We start from the raw sequence: 16,322 nt of genomic DNA on the forward strand, positions 1-16,322 counted from the left end.
TTTTTTTAATGTTGAATCTTAGGATGTTCTTTATATATTCTAGGTACTACTTCTTTGCCAGGTATGTGGTTTGCAAATATTTTCTCCCAGTCTATACCTTGTTTTTTCATCCTCTTAAGTAGAGTCTTTTGCATAAGACAATTTTTAAATTTTAATGGAGTCCAGTTTAGCAATTTTTCTTCTTGTGGATTGTGCTTTTGGTGTCAAGTCTAAGAATTCTTTGCCTAGCCCTAGATGCTAAATATTTTCTATGTTTTTCTCTAAAAGCAATTAGAATTCTATCTGTGATCCATTTCATTTTGAATTAATTTCTTTATGTGACGTGAGACTTGGGTAAAGGTTATGTTGTTGTTGTTTTTTACCTATAGATGTCCAGTAGTTTCCATACCACTTGCTGAAAGGGCTATCTTTTCTTCATTGAATTGCTTTTGCACCTATGTGACAATAAATTAGGCATATTTCTATGGGTTTATTTCTGGGTTCCCTGCTCTCTTCCATTGATTTATGTGTCTATCCCTCTGCCAGTACCATATAGTCTTGATTAATGTACCTATACAGTAAGTCTTGGATTAGGTAAACTGATTTCTCTCACTTCATTCTTTTTCAAAATTGGTTTAGCTAGTTCATGTGCCTTTTAATGTGTATTTAACAATAATGTTTTCTATATCTAATTCTATTGATACTTTAATAAGAATTACATTAAACATGTAAATAAATTTGAGGAGAATTGACCTCTTTGCTATTGAGTCTTCTAATTCATGAACATGGTGTGTCGCTTGTTTATTTAGGTATTCTTTGGTTTCTTTCAAAAGCATTGTGTAGTTTTCAGCATACGAGTCTTGTATGTGTTTTGATAAATATACACCTAAGTATTTCATGTTTTTTTAAATGATGATAAAGGGGATTATATTTTTAATATTGATGCCCACATGTTCATTGTTACATGGAAATACAGTTGATTTTTTTGGTATGTTTATCTTCTACTCTGCAATCTTGCTGAATTCAATTATTAGTTCTAGGAGTATTTTTTTTTTTTTACACATATGTTGGGATTTTCTACATAGTGAGGCATTTAATATGCAAATAGAGTATTATTTTTTTCTTTTAATCTGTATGTCTGTTATTTCTCTTATTTACCTTATTGCACTGGCTAGAACTTTCAGTACTATGTTTATTAAGACTGGTGAATGTGGACATCTAGACCTCATTCTTTTTTTTTTTTTTTTTTTGGTACGCGGGCCTCTCACTGTAGTGGCCTCTCCCATTGTGGAGCACAGGCTCCGGACGCACAGGCTCAGCAGCCATGGCTCACGGGCCCAGCCGCTCTGCGGCATGTGGGATCTTCCCGGACCGGGGCATGAACCCGTGTCCCCTGCATCGGCAGGCGGACTCTCAACTGCTGCGCCACCAGGGAAGCCCCAGGCCTCATTCTTGATCTTGGGGAGAAAGCATTCAGTCTCAAACCATTAAGTATAAAGTTAGCTGTAAGTTTTTTTGCACATGACCTTTGTAAGATTGAGGTAGTTCCTCTCTTATTCCTAGTTTTTTCTGTAAGTTCTCATCAGAATGGGTATTGAATTTTTTCTAATGCTTTTTCTGCACCAATTGATATGATCATGGAATTTATCTTCTTTGTTCCATTAATATGATGGGGTACATTCATTTTTTCATACTGAAATAGTCTTGCATCCCAGAATAAACCCCATCTGATCATGGCATATAATTATTTTAATATATTGCTTAAATCTATTTACTAATATTTTGTTAGGGTTTGTTACGTCTATCTTTATAAGGGGTATTAGTATGTGGTTTAATTTTTTGGTACTTTCTTCGTTGGTTTTGGTATCAAGTATCAAAATATCTTTAACTCCAAACCTGAGAAAATAAAGCAAAGGGAAAGTCCAGGGAACCTATTACCATGTCATTCCTTGGGCCCTGACATTCCTATCTAGTTTGCCTCTTTTCTCTACCTTTAAGGGTCTTCTTGTGTTTGATTTATATTATTCACAGCAGTTCTAGTTATACTTGTAGGAATAGGAAATTTACATTATTTAAATACTGACTTTTTTTTCATTTTCATTTAGTTTAAGTGATTTTCTAATTTCCCATGTGATTTCTCCTTTGATCCATTGGATACTTAAATATTGTTATTTAATTTCAGAGTACTTAAGGGTTTCCCAAATTTCTTTCTTTTTTTCTTTTAATTTCTATAAGTACTTTTCAATGTAATTTGTAGTAGTAACAATTGTATAGTATAGACCTACCTAAGATCTAAGATGAAAGAAGCAGTTTTCTGCAGCAGCTTTCTCTATATCCCGGCTTACTTTTCAAAGGCAGTCTGACCATATTTCCTCTAATGATTATCTGTCTAATTCTAGGGTAAATGGAAAAATCAAAAAGAAAAAAAAACCTATTTGTTGAATCTTCAACTTTAGTTAACATTCACTTACTCTGTGTATATAAGATAAGGACTTAGCTTATTAGACTAGGCCCATTTTTTCCAGTGTTTGATAAGTATTATTTTTAGTTTTTGATTACTTTTGGAACTTTTTGTCATTACATCTCTGTTTCTTGTTCCACTAGTTTCCAACAGTATGGTCTCTAAAACATTAGCTAATTTTTTTCTTTTTACTTATTAAAATATTTATTGAATAATTTGCACAGTTTTCAGCTTCTTTGACGCTTTGAAAAAGTAATCATGATAATGTAGTTCATTTGTTTTCAAAACTTGAAAGCATGTAAATGACAGGCAACAAGGACTCGTCCAGTCTTATTTTCATATTGCATAGATACAATATGCAGATTTACATTTGCTTGCGACCTTATATAGTACTTAAGTGTTGAAGTAAATGTCCATACTTTGTGTTCACAAGATTAATTTCTCATCTAAAGATGAGATTAATTTCTCACCTAAAAGTGTAAGTTTGAAACAATGTATTTTGAAAAGACAAAAGCATTTAATGCTTACTATATGCCAGTACTTATATATATAAGCTCTAATCTCCAATCACTCTTGTAAGATGGTTATTATTGATATTAACCTCATTTTACAGATGAGGTGACTGAGGTTCAGAGGTTGAAGGATTACTTCACACCGTAGAAACCATACCTTGCAGAGTCAGAATTTTTTGTTCTATTTTGACTTCAAAGTCATGCTTTTCTACTATATTAAACGACATCTCAGAAAGGAGTATAATTCTAGAATTTGCACATACATTTAATGTGGAAATTTTTTGTACATGTATGAAAAATACACAAGAATAGAAGTTATAAATTTAAACAGAATGTCATCTTATAAAATTAAGTGATAAAATCGTAAATAATATTATATATGAAAAGATGTTTATGACATTGTTTAGTGATGTATATTCCATTAACATCTTATAATACATAATATTACATAATGAATAACTCTAGCTACATGTTTCTTATGCCTAGGGAGAGACTGGAAGGATGGTCACCAAAATAGTAAAAGTAGTTAGTTCTAGGTTATTTTTAGTTTCCCTTTGAACTCCTCTTTACTTTTTTTTAACTTTTTTCCCCAATGATTTTGCATTATTTTTCCCAAATCTATAAAATTATTTATTAAAAAATCTCCCAGGCATGAGCATTTTGTCTGTAATTTTTTTGTTGCTATTTTCCCTTGTCTTTAAACTTTTTAAAGTAGATTTCAGGTTGGGAAGTACTGGTTAATTAAATCTGCTTGGTCAGAGTTTTAATGGGCACAGGAGCTGTTATTCCATGTGCAGTTGGTTTTATAGACTATGAGTTGGTTTTTAGACTATGAAGAAAATAATTTCAAGGACCTAAGGGAAATGTTACAAAATACTTCTGTAAATCTTTGTACTTTGCTATTAATTATCATAATTATGTACTTCATGCTTGATTTTACAGCTACTATTAATTATGTTAGAGTTGATTACAAGAGTATATTACAGAGATGTTGATCACAACATAAATTTTGTAGATGTGCATTACTCAGTAATACATAACTTTAGTTGATTGAGTGTATAAAATTTTAAATGATTGTTTCCCACATGAAATGATTTAAATAAATTCATCAAAGTTTATAATGTTAAAGGCAACCATCATAAAATGGTATTTTGGAAAAATTATTATTAAGAAGATATTGAATTTTTCTTTATTATCTTTTTGATTTTATCTTTTGTAGGTGATTATAGCCTTCTGGTATCGCACATTTATGGGAATAATGAATTTATTTGGGCTGGAAACAAAGACCTGCTGGAATGTGACCAGAGTAGAACCTCTAAATGAAGTTCAAAGCTGTGAAGGCATGTTTCTTCCTAAAATGCTGTTGTATTGTCATTAATGTTTACATAAACGTAATGTTATGACTCCTTTAAGAATTACTATAAACTACTGTGATTTTTTTCTTTAAAAACAGTCTAGAACTGATTCACCTAAAAGTGTATTTACCCTTTAATTTTCTGAGAAGACAATATACTTGCTAATAAGAGTATTAATTTGGAATTTAATTTGAGTATTAATATGCTCCAGTGTAAGGCCACACTGATTGTAAGTCATTCCTCCATTTCAGAAGGTACAAAAAAAGCTCTGGGGTGGCTTGAATATATAAATTTGGGGGATGTAGATTAAATAGTCACAGTTCTACCTGTAATAGTTAACGTAAATAGTTAATGTAAAAATTTAGTTATGCATAAATATTTAAAAATCAGATATATAATAGATTACTTTAGAAATTCTGCTGTTTTTGTGCTCTCACAGTCCATGAATAGTTCTAATCAAACTCTTCATATACATCTTCTACATCAGTATCTTTGTCAAAGAACTGCTTTTCGAATCATCTAACAGTTTTCCAGAATCTGTGATTGTCACTTCCATTTAAGATGTTTGCAGTTTAGCACTGTTACAATCTTAGCATGATGCTGTTCCTTGAAACTCTTATTTGAAATCACATGTATCTACTTGCATAACACATAGTTGTTTTTTCTTTATTTCTTCATATTCTCTAGAACATTATGTTTTATAAATATATTTTTGTTGACTTGTGTATAGTAACATACAGTTCTCAGAATATATCCTAAATTTGTATTTCCATGTTTCCCTTACATTTTTACTGATTCCCTCAGATGGTCTTTATAACCATGGTCTAAAGCAGCATTGGTAGAAGATATTTGAGGGCAATTAGACTTTTTTTTTTTTGTACAAACTAAAGGAATTGAGCGACTGCCTGAACCAGCTTATAAGGTATAAACTTTTCTGAGGGATGGGAAAAAATCACCTTATATATGTACATATATGGTATTTATTAAGTTGCCACTAAGTTATAGGTTAGTGTTGGCACTTGGGACCCCAAGATAAACTGGGTAAACATGGGGCCTTACCCTCATAGAGTTTGCAACATAAGAGGGATGTTAGCGGTTACAACTGTGGTGGATGTTACAAATAGGAAAGTAAGATTGCTGAGGTTAGGAGAAGTGTTTCAAGAATAGGAACCAGCATTTTCCAAAGTCCTGAGGCAAGGGAGAACTGAAAGAAAGCTAGACTTCCTAGAGCAGAGAGATAGAGAAGAAAACATGGTGTTAAATGATGCTTAGAATGTAAGCAAGGGTCCGATAATGAAGGACCATTTACTAGTTAAGGATTTTATGTGTATTCATTGAAGACTTTTGACAGATTTTAATTTTCAAAACACAATTTTGGCAGTTACATGGAAAAGACACTAGTAAAGGACAAAAGTGAATTCAGTGAGGCCAGGTAGGAAACTATTTTGCTCTCAGCAAGTGATTGCAGGAAAGGTAACTGGAAAATGAATGGATTTGAGAGATAGCTGGAAGGAGAAACGACAAGATTTGGTAATTGTTTGATGGGGAAGGGGAAGGAGAATGCATTTATGTAACACTGTTGGGTTTCTGGCTTAACTGAGTCCCTCCATTCAAAGTGGTAAGAAACATTTTTAAAAGTAGCAGGTTTGAATTGCTATTAATTCGAGGTACCTGAGAAACCCCAAAGGGTAGATGTCAAGTGGCTACCTGCGTATACATACCTACAGGAATAAGAAGAAAGTTCTCATCTGAAGGTAGACTTGGAGTCATCTGTATATAGATGATAATTGGAACCATGGAACTGGAAGAATTTCTTTAAGGGGAATATACAGACTGAGAAAAGAAGAAGGTATATGACAGAGCCTAAGGTGGTCCAACATTGAAGGGGGGGGTGTAAAAGGATGAGAAGTTACTAGGACAGACTGAAAAGGAATGATCAGAGAAGAAGAAGAAATCAGAAAGGCCAGCCTTTAGATCCTGGCTCCACCAGTTACAGCTAAATAACTTTTGGCAAGTTACTTAAGTTTTCTGTGTTGTTTTCTCAACCATTAAAAAACATATTTTCATACCAAGTAATTTCAAAGATTTGTTCTGAGTATTATGTGAGATGATGATTGCAAAGTACCTAGTAGATTATGTGTGTGTGTTAATATATATATATATACATATATATATATATATATATATATGTATTGTCTTATACACAGGATATATTAAGTATTAAGGTCCTGGCTATACATGATAATGGATCAGTTTATCCCATACAGACTAAAGCTGCTCCTTGAAGTCAGGGGCCGTATTTTACTCATCCTAGAGCCTAGCAAAAGATAAAATTAATGCAATGGATTTTCGCTTGTAATTTATCAAATGGCTCTACAGACAGTTCTAGATACGGAACAATAGCAGCATCACCTAAATAAAATGAAGCACCAACTAATCATTACACTATAACAACACTTCAATAAGGAAAAGTATAAATGTAACTAATAATGCCTCATGGATGGGGAAAGTACTAATGTAACTATTAAATAGAACAGCAGTCTGAGCAGCAAAGCTTTCAGCAAATTCACTAGCTCTTGATTACAAAGCATTGAGATAATTATGCCCAATTACTGTATAGTAATTTATTCATTAAATACTGAATAATCTGTGTCTTTTTAAAGGATTGGGAGACCCTGCTTGCTTTTATGTTGGTGTGATTTTTATTTTAAATGGAATAATGATGGGATTCTTCTTCATATATGGTACATACTTGAGGTAAGACTACTGTATTAAAAGATCTTTCAGTGGGATAATAAGGACTTTCTGACATTTGTTGATTAAATTAAAAGGATAGGGCTTCCCTGGTGGCGCAGTGGTTGAGAGTCCACCTGCCGATGCAGGGGACACGGGTTCGGGACACGGGTTCATGCCCCAGTCCGGGAAGATCCCACATGCCGCGGAGTGGCTGGGCCCGTGAGCCATGGCCGCTGAGCCTGTGTGTCCGGAGCCTGTGCTCCGCAACGGGAGAGGACACAACAGTGAGAGGCCCGCGTACAAAAATAATTAATTAATTAATTAATTAAAAGGATAAATAACAAGATTAATTGACTAATAGTAGGAAACGTTTAGATTTTATTTTTTTCAGAAGCTGAGCCAAATATGCAACCAAAAGCTAGAGCTGTCACTAAAACAATATCTTAAAGGCCTGTCTTTTATCCTTATGGGGGTATTTTTTAAGCTTATTAAGATTCCTGAACAAAGATTTTAATGAAAATACCTCTAGATCATGTGTAAAATTATTATAACATTAGAGGGAATCTTTGGTTGGCATTAGTAGCAAAGTATTAATATTTCTAATTTTCATCTCTGTACATGTGAAATTAAGAAAGCAGTAAAAGAAAATGTATATCACTTGTAGCAGACACTTACATTTGATAGCCTATCTTTCTTGATAACAGCACCACAATTTTGTTTGGGGTAGCAGGGTGCCCAATTTCAGGTGATAGGTTGAAGTTAACTATGACCATTGTGTATTCTGCTTCCCACTCTCCACTGCATGTTGGGAGAGCCATATGAGCTAGCTTTTCTGGTGAAAAAGGAAGTGAAATCAGACTTGGTTACACCAGGAAAGCATTTGCCTTTACAACAAAAGGTTAGATTCAGCTGCAGCTTTTCTGTTATTTTCCTGCTTTTACCTGGATGTGATACCTGGAGCTATTGCAGTCATTTTGTGATCATGAGGAAAAGGCCATAAACATAGCACATACGTCTGCCTTTTTTTTTTTTTTTTTGCGGTATGTGGGCCTCTCACAAACCCTGCAGTTCCTCTATTCCTGTGCTTTCGAAAGATTCTATAGTCTTCTGAGAATCTTTCACTTACATATTAGCCATAAACCATACTTGTTTTATTGTTTTTGTTTTTGTTTTTTGTGGTACGCGAGCTCTCACTGTTGTGGTTTCTCCCGTTGCGGAGCACAGGCTCCGGACGCGCAGGCTCAACAGCCATGGCTCACGGGCCCAGCCGCTCCGCGGCATGTGGGATCCTCCCAGACCGGGGCACGAACCCGTGTCCCCTGCATCGGCAGGCGGACCCTCAACCACTGCGCCACCAGGGAAGCCCTCATATGTCTGCCTTAACATCCTTCTGCTGCTGAACCAATGCCAACAGACACTTATCTTATTTTCTTGTTGAATGATATAATAAGCATCCATATTATTTAAGACACTTCTGTCAGATTTTGTTTTTGACAACAGAGTACATTTTTAACTGAATCATCAGATTTCTTTACAATGTTATTCTTGAACTGTGCAACATTAAAAGTGAAAAATCTAGATTTAATCTTTCAACAATTACTGAGTTTTCATAAGGTTTATGTTTCTATAGAGATTAATATATATATACCCCTTGTTTTTGGAAGTTTTCAGCATAAAAATCCTAGCAGAGAATCAGTGAAAAATTGTGATCTTGATAAAATTGTTGGCCTTGATAAGCTGATTTTAAAATTATTCAGAAATGCACAGGGCCTAAAATAGTTGAGACAATCCTGAAGGAAATGTGAGAACTTGCTTCATTAATTATTTCTGTATTATAAAGCTAATGTAAATAAGACAATGTGATATTGACATAGAGATAGACAAATAGATCACTGGAATAAAGTAGAATCCAGAAGCAGAAATGTACATTGATATACACCTGGTATATGACAAAGTGGATATTACAGATCAATAAGTAAGGATAGGCTTCTCAATAAATGGTGCTGAAATAATGGGGAGATCATATGGAACAAAGCAGAGTCAGAACTTATGAAAAACAAATACTAGTTGGATTAAAAACTCAAATGTGATAGACAAAATTATAAAATGTTTAAAATGTTATATAGAAGATTATCATCAGTAACTTGGGGGTAAGAAAGGATTTCTTAAACAAGGTACAAAAGTCCAGCCATGAAGAAAAAAACGGATAAATTTGATGAAAAGAATTTAAGTTCCTCAAGATATAATAGAATGAAAAGATAAGCCACAAGCTGGGAAAAGATACTGCAAAGCATGTACGCAATGTGGTATCCAGACTTACATTCATTAATTTGACAAATATTTATTGAATGCCTACTGTGACTGGGAGCACTATTCTAGGTGCTAGGAAAACAAAACAAACAATCCCTGTCCTCATGGAATTTATATTCTAGGAGATAGACAAAGACTAAGAAGATAGACCACCCAACTGAAAATCGGACAAAATATTTATGAATAGACATTTCCCAGAAGAATTCCAGATTGCCAATAAACATGTAAAATTGACCACCATCATTAATTATGGGGAAAAGACTAATTTAAACCACAATGAGATACCATTTCACACCTACTAGATTTACAAAGGCAACTTTTAACCCTGGTGGGTGGATATATAAATTAGTACAGCTATTTTGGAAAAACGGTGTGCATTATCTAGTAATTTGAAGATACAGGTACCTTATAACTCAGCAATTCCAATTTAAAGTAAATATGCCTAAGAAACTCTTTTATGTACTCCAGAAAATATATACAAGAACATAGCAGCATTGTTTGTAGTAGCTCCAAACTAGAAACAACTTAAATGTCCTTCAGCAGAGAAGTGTACACATTGTAGGTTTATTAATACAGTGAAATACTGTACAACAATGATAATGAACTATAGCTACAAACATCAATGTGGAAAAGTCTTACAAATATAATGTTGAATGAATCAAGGCATGCACAAAATTTAAAAATACTGCATACTTATATTTGTATAAAGTTTAAACACAGATTAAATGATAGTATGATATGTATATAGAAGCAGTTATATTGGTAATCACAAAACTCAGGATAGTGGCTGTCTTAAGAGGTGGCAAGTGAGGTCTCAGGGTGTGATCAGTTTTCTGTTTCAATGATATATGGTAGTTACAAGAATATCCACTTTATAAGTGTTCTATAAGCTATCTAGAAATTTTTATGTACTTTTCTATATGTGTGTCACATAGGAAAAATATATAAGCTCATCAGTATTTTGAGGGAAAGGATTACTTTTAGATTATATTAACAGGCTTTAAATTGTTCTAGTTTAAAAAATACTTTATTTATTACGCTTTTTTCAAATATGGAAAACGTTACACGAGACTAAGACATTTTAAAAGTTAATACTTTTCATTGGGAGAGCTACCCAAAAGGTGAAAGCCTTCTCTAAATTGGTTACACAGTTCTAGAATATCAAATACATTATTAGCCTCCAGTCTTTAAGAAGGATATGTAGATATAACATATGTTGGCTATGAAAGTGTCACCAAAACTGTGAGGAGATTAGAAACTATGGCATATGAGAATATGAGAAACAAAAGAAATAGGGATTTGGGGAAATTTTTCTATTTCTTACCTTGGCCACCCTTCCGCACTGGCACTAACTTGGAAGGTAGATATTCCATTTCTGTTCTTTTGGTGGTTAATGATAAAATGTTAACATGCATATCTAACTTGATCAAGTCTAAAATTAATTGATATCTTTCCTCTTCTTTTTGATCAGTACAAGGAATTTCAGAACACTTTACTTCAAAACAGCCCCTAGCATCTTGTAATTATTACCATAATTTAGTACTTCTAGTACCCCTCCACAGCAGTCATCACTGTTATTTTTTGTTGTCAAATCTTCCTTAGATTTATCCACATGTTCCTAGTTTCTATATGCAGCATTTGTTCTTGCTTCTCACACCTTCCTCCTTTCAATTTCTTCTTTTCTGATGTGCGTCCTTTGAATTTCCCTTAGTGAAAACTGTTAAAGGTAAATTACTTCCCATTGGCTTTCCTCTGCTTGTTTTGTTAAACTCATTCCTTCCTTTTTTCAATCATTCAACCAGTATTTATTGTCTTCCGAGTCTGAAGCTGTGTATATAATGATGAACAATACTTTAAAGAAAAGGCAACTTTAAGATGTGGTTTTTAATCTTTGATAATAATCAGCCATCCTTGATCTCAGTTTTGTATTCTACATTGTTGTTTCTTGGGACTCAACAAAAGAATATTTGCAGTAGTTTAGATGGTTCAGTTACCGCTAAGTGAAACTGTTAGACTCTTCATCTCTCAGTCACTGAAATCCAATTTGGAATGACAAAAATTTGCCTCCACTCAGAATATTCAAAGAATGCAGTATAAACTCTGAAGTGCTGGCCTGTTTGTTAAAAATTATTTTATGTTCACATATAATATTTTACATAGAAAATATTTTAAATATAAAATTAATGACATTCAGTTTACTTTGTATGTACACTTTGTATGCTTTTACATTCAAGAATAAAACATCAACTACATGGGTACTTTTGAAATTTTTACTGTTATTTTATATGGTTTAGTACTATGACATTTTAAAAATCTAAGATAATTTTGTGAAAAACTCACTATATTTTACATGAATTTTGATTATATACATTTTTTTTACAGTGGGACTCACCTTGGAGGTCTAATTACAGTATTATGCTACTTTTTCAACCATGGAGAGGTTTGTTTTCTAGAAAATAATTTGTAGAAATAGAAGGGGTGGCATAGGAACAAGGAAACTTATTCATCAAAACAGTGTTTAATTGTATATTACTTAGGACTTGACAGTATTTTAAAGAACTTTGTGTTGTAAGTTGATGTTTTAATCATGTTGATCCACATTTTTACATAATAATTAGAATTTATGGTGTGAGCTATCTTGCCTGGTTTTAGAATGTATATATGTTACATATATTTTATAGAAAAAGGAAGTACTATATTAGTTGAGTTTAGGCACTTTATGTACATTATCTCACTCCCACCAAACTTTTTAGGGAGGTGGCTGTTATCCTCACAGTAGAAGATATGAAATTGAAATTTGGAGAGGATAAGTTACGTACTCAAGATTCCACATTCACGCCATGATGAAACTGGGTTTCCTCTTCTACATCTTTCTGGCTCTAAAACCTCACTTCTTTCTGTTACATCATGCTGCCTTTTTAAACAAAATGCTGAATTCAAAATACAAATTAACTTAATAACTCAGCCCAATAAGACATGGTCCACCTAAAAAGAGTTCATGGAAACTTATTAGAATATGATAGATTCATTCAACAAAATATCAAGTACAAAACGTGTGCCAGAGTCCGTGTTAGATGCTGAGGATATGGCCAAGAAAAGTGGAAGAATCTGACTGCTAGTTTTTGGAAGCAAAATATGTAATATGTTATGGCACAGATTATATAGGGTAGAAGTCTCTATCCATTACTATTGGGAAAGGTAGATACTTGGTTAATTTTAAAAAATCAGTTAGACAAGAGAATCATAAAAATTATACATAAGTATCTTAAATATATTAACTTAAAGCAAACAAATACATTGTCAGTCACCAGTGTATTAGTATAAACACAAGACCTTTTCTTTGAGTATGCCAGATGACTGACACTATGAGTTGACCTTCTTATACATACCGTAACTCACCTTCCGAGGTTTACGATTTTGGTTTCCTGGAAGAAGAGCAATAAATTTTAAGACTCTTGCAAAGTTGTAAGAGTTTAGATTCTTTCTAGAATTTCAGAATTCTTGATATAAAATTTTATAATATTCCCACCCATATGTTTTGGAAATAGTTTTAAAGTCTATATGAAAATTTAATTAATACTTTCCTTGTATACATCATATCAGTGAATCCCAAATACTTCTAGTTGTTTTTAGAAATTTATAGTTAACTCTTTCAAAGGTATATTTCACAAATTCAGAGACAGTCTTAATTACTTGTAGTGGGTGTCTATACACATTAAACTTGTCATGTGTAAACATTTGGTGTTTGTGAATGCCCTAGGTAACATTTGTTTAGATATTTTTCTGAGCATGTATAAATCCCAAAGCCCTGGGATGCCCAGGGTCATCACTGAAGAGCTGGAATGTGGATCTGGTTTGTCTTTCCCAGAATTCTCACTGCTCCTAACCCTATCACCTTGTTTGTCCTTCGAGTGTCCTTATGTTTGGCCTGATCTATCTTTCACTTGTTTCTGGACTTGCTAGTTAATGGCTCTCTACCTAATGGCTATGTGCTGTAAGAGAACTCCAAAAACTGAGGAGCTATACCAGGTATCCAGAAATAAATGAGCCTAGTATTAAAATTACTAAAACCAGCCCACCCATGATTTTTTAAATTAATTGTGTTTATTGCAATGGAACATAGAGTGAGGTAAGATTTTATTGATTTCAGGCTACTCGGGTGATGTGGACACCACCTCTCCGGGAAAGTTTTTCATATCCATTTCTTGTACTTCAGATGTACATCTTAACTGTGATTCTCAGGTAATTTTTATTTATAAAACGAAACTAGCTAAATTGTAAGTTTCTCAAAATTACTTCAACCTATCGTTATAATTACTAAATTTAGATTCTATTTTAAAAAATTACTTCAAAAATAAATTGTGTGTCCAGTTTAAAAAGAATCTAAAATTGCTATGTAAAAAATCGTTTTCCACTTAAGAGTCTAGGCTACAGGTTTTACATAACTATGTTTTAATAAACCAATATGTATGTGTTCATATATATTTGGTAAAGATGCAAAGGTTTTTGAGAAAGTATTACTTTTTTCCCTCAATGCTTATGTACTCTGACTCATTGTTGTCCATCCTGTGGTTTTGATGAAGCATGAAAAAAAAAGTGTTCTATGCACAAATAAATTTGGGAAATGCTAGATTGGATAGATAAGGAGTATCTACATTCATATGTTTATGACTATATCGGAACTACAGATGTTTCTAGAAACTCAGCCAAAGTTTCATCTCAACTGTTTTTCCTGGACACATTTTTTGGTTGGGATTAATTTTATAAGCATTTCAGAAATTTTAAAAGTCTGAGGAACAACAACAAAAACATAAATAGTAGAATACTATAAATAACTTTACCATAGAGATAGGTTCATAGAATGTTCATGAGATCTTTTATTGAGAGAGTGATCACTGTCCCCTCCAAACTCCCAGAGAAACTCGTAGTTCACTTACTAGTACCCATCAGATTTTGCCTATATTAAGATCATTTGTGTACATGTCTTCTTTCTTTCTTAAAACTGTAAATTTGTTAATAAAGCATACATACACAAATGTCTAAACATACACTTAATGTATTAAAATGCCACTGGAAACAGAGACCGTGCCACATTTATCTCTTTAACCATGGAGCACTTAGCACACTGCCATGTAGACATTTAAGGCCCTTATATGTTAGCTTAAGGAAGGTAAATAAAGGCATACTGGCATGACTACCAACCTCTAGAAAGGTACAGACTACCTTGTGGTTTGTTAACCTACATGAAAGTTTATTTTTGGATTGAATATGGATTTGGGAATCTGATCCTTATCCGGATTTCTATATCTTTGCTCTAAACCTTATCTTCTCTCAAAGATTATGGTAGAGGAAGCTGCCTATTTATCCCCACTCATTCCCAGTTAAATTTCTAGAAAGATGGTTTATTTTCCATTTTTATTTTTTGAAGTGATATTAGTCTAACCAATCAGAGAGTTCATGGAATTAAATATGTTAATTAGAACATTTAGAATTGTATCCTTGAGTGCATGTGTTATACTCCATTCCTTAGCCAAAAGTAATTTTTATTTTATAAATATAACTGAGTACTTAGTGAATATATTTTGTGATAATATTATTAAACAATATGATCATTAAAAATTTTGCTTTTGAAAATGTATATACCACAGTACAAGAATTTATGGAAATCCAATACAACCTTTATAAAAAGAAGAGTTACAGTTTTATAATTTACACAAAATACGTGCATTTCTTTTTTTCATATTCTAAAAGGTAGTAAAATCTGTGTGGTAAAAGGTATTGGTTACTGATAAATCTCATGATTGCAGAATGGACGGTTTAAACTTCAATATGCATTAGTTTAACTGTATTCCAGAATTATTTCTTTAAAGTCATTGTTTAAAATCTCTTTAAGTTTTTCTCATAGTCGTTAGCTTATTATTTCACCAGCACTTATACTTTTCTTCATTGCTTTTTGAAACATAAAAGTGGTGGTATATGAAACATAAAAGTGGTGGTGCTCATGTAGTATAAATATCTCGAGGTATGCAAGGTCAGTTCAGATTCTATTTTCTGACATTCTTGCTGGAGTATTAAATTTCTAATGTCATGCATAGTTAAAGAAAAATAAATTTTTAGTTGAATATAGTTGATTTACAATATTTTATTAGTTTCAGGTATACAGAATAGTGATTCATTATTTTTACAGATTATATACTCCATTAAAAGTTTACAAAATAATGACTTGAATTCCCTGTGCTATATGTTTAAGATACCTACTGATAAACTAGATACAATACTTTATTTAAAGCTCTAATTTTGTTTGTTTTATTATAAGCATTTTTATAACCCAAATATTTTAAGTTCTTCTTAATGAGCTTTTAAAAGTTAACTATATTTTGTTGTCTAACGTCAAAGGTAAGGGGATCAATAGATTTTAGCATTTTGCAACTAGTCATTCAGTTTAATGATAGGCTACTTTTATAGTAAAACTTACTGGTGTCAATTCTCTCCATTAAGGACATCGAACAATAGTAAAAAGCATTTTATTGCACTGTGCCTTTCCAATGTTGCTTTTATGCTTCCCTGGCAATTTGCTCAGTTTATACTTTTTACACAGGTAAGATGATTTTAAACTAATTTAAGTTGAATGCAAGATGTGCTTGGTTGTTTCCATAGGAAAAAAAATTTTTATTGAAGTATAGTTGATTTACAATATTGTGCTAATTTCTGCTGTACAGCAAAGTGACTCAGTTATACACATATATACATTCTTTTTTTATATTCTTTTTCATTACAGAGAAATTTTAAATGTGATTATATTTGTGCCCTAATAGATTTTCAAAATATGGAATAATTATAAAGTTTATATACATGTGTGATTTTTTTTAATCATATAAATCTGCCTTCTGTTAATGTGTTTGTTAGTCAGGCAGATATTAAACCTGCAAAAGACTTTTTCCTCTTATTTTAATCCATAATTTTTCCTGT

General features: G+C 32.6%; 1 protein-coding gene across 1 annotated transcript in view; it reads left to right on the forward strand.

Annotated features, from left to right (window-relative positions):
* Nucleotides 1–16,322, forward strand: part of DPY19L2 (dpy-19 like 2) — an 89,410-nt gene that overhangs the window by 12,947 nt on the left and 60,141 nt on the right. Inside the window, exons 5-9 of the mRNA XM_030759779.2 lie at nucleotides 4,172–4,292; nucleotides 6,971–7,064; nucleotides 11,736–11,793; nucleotides 13,504–13,595; nucleotides 15,852–15,951. Of these exons, the coding sequence (XP_030615639.1) occupies nucleotides 4,172–4,292; nucleotides 6,971–7,064; nucleotides 11,736–11,793; nucleotides 13,504–13,595; nucleotides 15,852–15,951 (465 nt within the window). The remainder of the gene's footprint in view (nucleotides 1–4,171; nucleotides 4,293–6,970; nucleotides 7,065–11,735; nucleotides 11,794–13,503; nucleotides 13,596–15,851; nucleotides 15,952–16,322) is intronic.

This window comes from Delphinapterus leucas, chromosome 9, assembly GCF_059928025.1.
Source record: "Delphinapterus leucas isolate spDelLeu-1000000601 "Yukka" chromosome 9, BTC_Dleu_Yukka2, whole genome shotgun sequence".
Lineage (NCBI taxonomy): Eukaryota > Metazoa > Chordata > Mammalia > Artiodactyla > Monodontidae > Delphinapterus > Delphinapterus leucas.